Below are 5906 nucleotides of genomic sequence, written 5' to 3'. Positions count from 1 at the left end.
TGTCTACTTATTTGTGTGTGTTTGTTAAGTTGTTCGTGTTTGATATAAAGAGAATTAAGCCATTTATGCCTAGTGGACTCTCCCATCCTTCTAAATTGGATCAATTTATTTTCAAGAAATTACAGAAATTCCTTTAAACAAACAGCGCAGACCCTGATGAGACGCCACATCATGCGGCGTCTCATCTGGGTCTACGCTGTTTGCCAAGGCTTTTTTTCTAGACGCTAGGCATAAATGGGTTAAATATAATACAAAAAGGTACCTCTTGATCGATTGTTGCAGGTGACCGTCAAAGGATTTGAAAACAAAGTAATGAACAACATACATTCTGTATATTGTTTATTATGCATTTGTTTGGAAAACAATATATTTAATATAATACTAATGTAAGCATTCTAATTGCATGAAGAATGAAAAAAGTGTATGTAAAAACTACTTGTATTGTAACCCATGCATCAACATGTATGGTTCAGAGAACTAGAAATAATTAAGAAAAGAAGAGCATTAACATGTAAGGATTGAGTATATAATATAATACACTTAAATTGTATTGAAAAATGTAGTTGGGTATAGATATATTTTTAAATAAACATTACTAACCCAGTTATGCATATCGTCTAGAAAAAAGGCATTGGCAAACAGCGCAGACTCAGATGAGACGCCGCATGATGCGGCGTCTCATCAGGGTCTGCGCTGTTTGCTTACAGGGATTTCTGTAAGAAATATTATAAATATAGAAATAAATATACATGACATCCCTAATTTTGGAAATCAATTGATCCAATTTAGACGGATCAGAGAGTTCACTAGGCATAAATGGGTTAAAGCAGCGTAAACATGTTTAAACATCAAAATCAGCATAATTCTTACAAAGGCATCATGACTCTCTGGCTGATGATATCAGTTGTCAGACAATCAATCATAAAGTAAAAACTCCACTAGATCTTTGATATCGAACATAAACCCATTTATGCCTAGTGGACTCTCCCATCCTTCTAAATTGGATCAATTTATTTCCAAGATTAGGGATGTCTAGTATATTTATTTCTATATTTTGAATATTTCTTTCAGAAATTCCTTTAAGCAAACAGCGAAGACCCTGATTAGACGCCGCATCATGCGGCGTCTCATATGGGTCTACGCTGTTTGCCAAGGCCTTTTTTCTAGACGCTAGGCATAAATGGGTTAAGCAATGCAAGACTTTTTAAAATTAAAAGTACGGATTGATGTACATGTTTGTACTGTATTATATTGTAATTATATAACGCGGTGTCCATTGAAGAATTGCGTGGAAATATCAAATAAGTAGTCCTGTATGGTATTGGGTTCTTGTTGATAAAAAAGTATGACCGTATTGCACTTTCTTTACCGAAGATGGTCATCTTGTATATTATCAAAAACATAAACATCGAGGTTCATTATTAGTTATGTATTAAGTTATATACTCATATACAATATATAAAATAATGAGATTTAATGTACTAGTATTTGTAAGTGATTCACAACACACAGTAGCAGTTTTTATAAAACCTAATTTAAAAATTGTAATATATACAACAACAACGCGTATATTAATTGATTTCCTTCAGCAAAATGGAGTAGAACAATAGAATAAGGAAAGAATATTATTATACAAAGCCCAAATGGTTTCCTTATTTGGCTCAGTGTTGATGATTTTGTAAAAAGAAATCGCCTATTTATGCATAATGAAATAACAAGTTAAACATCAACAGCAGCGCGTTTTATATGTTTCTCTATCCATTTCTCGATCTCTTCCGGTTTGTACATCATTGGCCCCATCCCTCCCCGGAAGCGGACGACGCCGTCAAGCAACACGTACATCCGCTCCGGAAGTGCAGCATATATTTCCAGTCCTTCGTTACTAAGGGAGTCAACGACCAGAGCGCCACGAATCCCTTCCGACTCAAGCACCTTCGCCGCCGTGATGCGTTCCTCGATGGTTGTGTGCTGATGACGACTGTATTTTTCGTGATTCAGCAGCGCCCATTCATCCAAAGGGTGGGCTTCCGCTACATACACGGTTAGAAAGTCCGCCACGTGGCTAAAGCGGTCCACTATGACGTTGAATGTGCCCAGTTTGGACATAAACGGCAATCAGGAGCAGCTGCCGAAATTAATGACCAATGGGCGACCGGCGGTCTGAAAATCAGACAAGCGCGTTTCTAATCCTTCGAGAGTCACCAGTTTTAGATCCGGAGCAAGCGACCCCTTGCGGAGCGAGCAGCACAAGTCGGCGTGGTTGTCACGAATCATCGTCCTCAAGGCCGAGAGGTTGAGATTAAACGAGAACCAGTCTTCATATAACACCGGGTCAATCTTGTTGAATCGGACGCCGCAGCAACGATGAGCGCACCGGAAACAAGACACGAAACCCGCGGCGACCAGCATCACTAGAAACATGAGACACGCCTTGAACGCGGCCAGCACAAGCAGGAGTGTGCTCAGACAGCCTCCCGCCTTTCTGTCACTCATTCTATTACTTGAAGTATCAAGCGTTTGTTAAAACTCTCGGTGCTTAAAGTGTTAACGTCTTGATTTCTGAACGAATGCTGTTGGTCTCGACGTTACGTGGTCCAGTTAGTCTTTCCGTCGCTCAATACCGTAACGGTCTCGAACCTTAACTGATTTTTCGCAGATTATTCATCAAAATCACATACATGATAAACTTAAATCTCGGATTCTTAATCCAGACGGAACTTAACTTAAACTGTTTGGTAAAAATGATGTCACGCATTCAATGAAACATACACACATTGAGCAAGTCATTATCCACTTGTTGCGCCTTTTTTCAGCAACCAAAACTTTTAATTTAGAAAAAGTTAAATCGTATTATAATTTTACTATCTGTGTGTGCCCACTCTGATTTTCGTGCGAGCGTGCTACGTTGTTTACAACAGCTTAAGGCTGAAGAATGGGCGACACTGCACAATATATTATTATATTGAAAAAAAAGCCCTATATTCTGGACACGCCTTTTTGTGCGCGCGCAAGATATTTGTAATATTGAAACAAACTATAATCTGGACACGCCTTTCTATGCGCGCGCAAGCTATCAGTACTCTTATTGCTTTTGATGTGGTAAGCGTTATTTTTGCGCGTTTTTTTCATGTCTGCAAATTATTTGAACTCGGCAAATATTAACCGATATATATATTTAAGGTACAACGTTATTACAGCGATTTACTAACATGATCACTTTAGTATATTTATAAATCTCTTGAACTTCATAAAGTGTATTTACTAAAGAAGTATCATTAGCTGTATGTATTCGAACGATTGAATGTTTTTCTTGTCCCCTTCAGTGAATAAATCTATTGTGTTAAAACCAAAAAGCACAAACAATCGGTCGTACATCAAAATCAGGTGCATTTGCATGGCTTCAAATGTCGTTTATTTCTGATATAGTATTCGACAAATTAACACACTATTTACATTACTTTTAATTTAATTTATTTGATACATATGTTTTTATATATTTATTACACTTTAAGTAGTATTAATATTAAAAGCGAAATAACAAACAAAAGGGTAATTTATATGAATGCAAACTACATGCAACTAAATTAATCATGATCAATATAATGGTTATATAAAATAGGTTATGAGTTATGACGTCCATGTTAAGTGGTGCACTATGAGTGGTCCATTTAACACGTGACATTGAGTGGTCACATTTAACACGTAACATGAGAGTGTTCGTGCGTTACAACAAATGTTGTTTTTTTCCGCGTTATTGTGTAACGCTTGCATAATACGAATGACATATTGATCTATCAGCCGGTGGTTGAAATTGTTTAATCAACGTTATGTTTTCAACAACTACATGTACTTAAAACAGCACGCACTAGTTACCTACTCATAAGCGCGAAGACAACTCCACAAAAGTAAGCACATGCTCATAAAAGTGCATTATTGATATCGGCTCGTATAAACACATTGTAGCGTAATAAACATACTACGTACAGTAGCGCATTCAAGATTCTACTTGTAGAAGCGCAATGAAGAGGACTATCCGTACATTGTAAGTGAATACTTATAGTAGCGTAATGAAGGTACTACTTATAGAAGTGCAATGAAGATAGCTACTTATAAAAGCGAATTGTTATTAACTAATTATTGTAGCCCAATGAAGATACTACTTTTAGTAGCGCAATGAAGAAAACTACTTATGGTGGCGCAATGAAGATACTAATTGTAGCAGCGCAATTATGATAACTACTTATAGTTGCGTAATGAATATAACTTCTTATAGTAGCATATTGTGAGTAACTACTTATAGTAGCGCAATTAAGATAACTACTTATGGTGGCGCAATGAAGATACTAATTGTAGTAAAACAATTATGAAAACTACTTATATTTGCGTAATGAATTTAACTACTTATAGTAGCGAATTGTTAGTCACTTTTTAGAATAGCGTAATGAAGATAACTTCTTATAGTAGCGCAATTAAGATAACTTCTTATAGTAGCGCCTTGTTAGTAACTACGTATAGTTACGCGATTAAGAACACTAACATTGGTGGCACCATGAAAATACCATTTATAGTAGCGCAATGAAGATAACAACTTATAGTTGCGTAATTAGGATAGCTACTTATAGTAGCGCATTGTTAGTAACTACTTATAGTAGCGTAATCAAGATAGCTACTTATAGAAGCGCATTGTAAGTAACTACTTAGAGTAGCGCAATGAAGATACTACTTATAGTAGCAAATTGTTAGTAACTACTGAGAGTAGCGCAATCAAGATAACTACTTATAGTAGCACATTGTTAGTAACTACTGAGAGTAGCGCAATGAAGATACTACTTATAGTAGTGCATTGTAAGTAACTACTGAGAGTAGCGCAATCTAGATAACTACTTATAGTAGCGCATTGTTAGTAAAAACAATGAAGATACTATTTAAAGTAGCGCAATGAGGCTTACTACTTATAGCTGTGTAATTAAGATAGCTTATTATAGTAGCGCATTGTTAGTCACTACTTATAGTAGCGCATTGTTAGTAACTACTTAGAATAGCGCAATTAGGATAACTACTTATAGAGGCGCACTAGAAATAACTACTCATAGTTGCGCAATGTATGTAACTACTTATAGTAGCGTAATGAAGATACTACTTATAGTAGCGTTATGAAGATAAATTCGTATAGCAGCGCATCGTAAGTAACAACCTATAGTAGCGTAATGAAGATACTACTTATAGTAACGCATGGTTAGTAACTATAGTACTTATAGTAGCGTAATGAAGATTACTGCGTATAATAGCGTAATGAAGATAACTGCTTATAGTAGCGGATGGTTAGTAACTACTTATTGTAGCGCAATGAAGATAACTGCTTATATTAGCGCGATGAAGATAACTGCTTAAAGAAGCGTAATGAAGATACTTCTTATAGTAGCGTAAGGAACAAATACACTTATGGTAGCGCAATGAAGATAACTACTTATAGAAGCGCATAGAAGATAACTGCTTATAGTAACGCATGGTTAGTAACAACTTATATAAGCGCAATGAATATACTACTTATATAAGCGCAATGAAGATAATTGTTTATAGTAGCGCAATGAAGATAACTGCGTTTAGTAGCGTAATGAAGATAACTGCTTATAGCAGCGCATGGCTAGTATCTACTTATAGTAGCGCAATGAAGATAACTACTTATAGTAGCGTAATGAAGATAACTGATTATAGTAGCGTAATGAAGATAACTGCTTATAGTAGCGCATGGTTAGTAACTACTTATAATAGCGCAATGAAGATAACTACTTATAGTAGCGTAATGAAGATAACTGCTTATAGTAGAGTAATGAAGATAACTGCTTATAGTAGCGCAATGAAGATAACTGCTCATAGTAGCGTTATTAAGATAACTGATTATAGTA

At 35.9% G+C, this 5906-nt stretch overlaps 1 protein-coding gene across 1 annotated transcript; it reads right to left on the bottom strand.

Moving 5' to 3' along the window:
- Window positions 1–584: 584 nt before the first annotated feature.
- On the bottom strand, window positions 585–2935 carry LOC127852796 (type I iodothyronine deiodinase-like). Its single transcript, XM_052386783.1, has one exon. It carries the CDS (start codon window positions 2491–2493, stop codon window positions 1720–1722), a length of 774 nt encoding a protein of 257 aa, XP_052242743.1. The 5' UTR covers window positions 2494–2935; the 3' UTR covers window positions 585–1719.
- Between the last annotated feature and the right edge of the window lie 2971 nt (window positions 2936–5906).

This window comes from Dreissena polymorpha, chromosome 12, assembly GCF_020536995.1.
Source record: "Dreissena polymorpha isolate Duluth1 chromosome 12, UMN_Dpol_1.0, whole genome shotgun sequence".
NCBI lineage: Eukaryota > Metazoa > Mollusca > Bivalvia > Myida > Dreissenidae > Dreissena > Dreissena polymorpha.
Note: the sequence above shows the minus strand (reverse complement) of the source record. Positions and strands in the feature narration are given on the sequence as shown.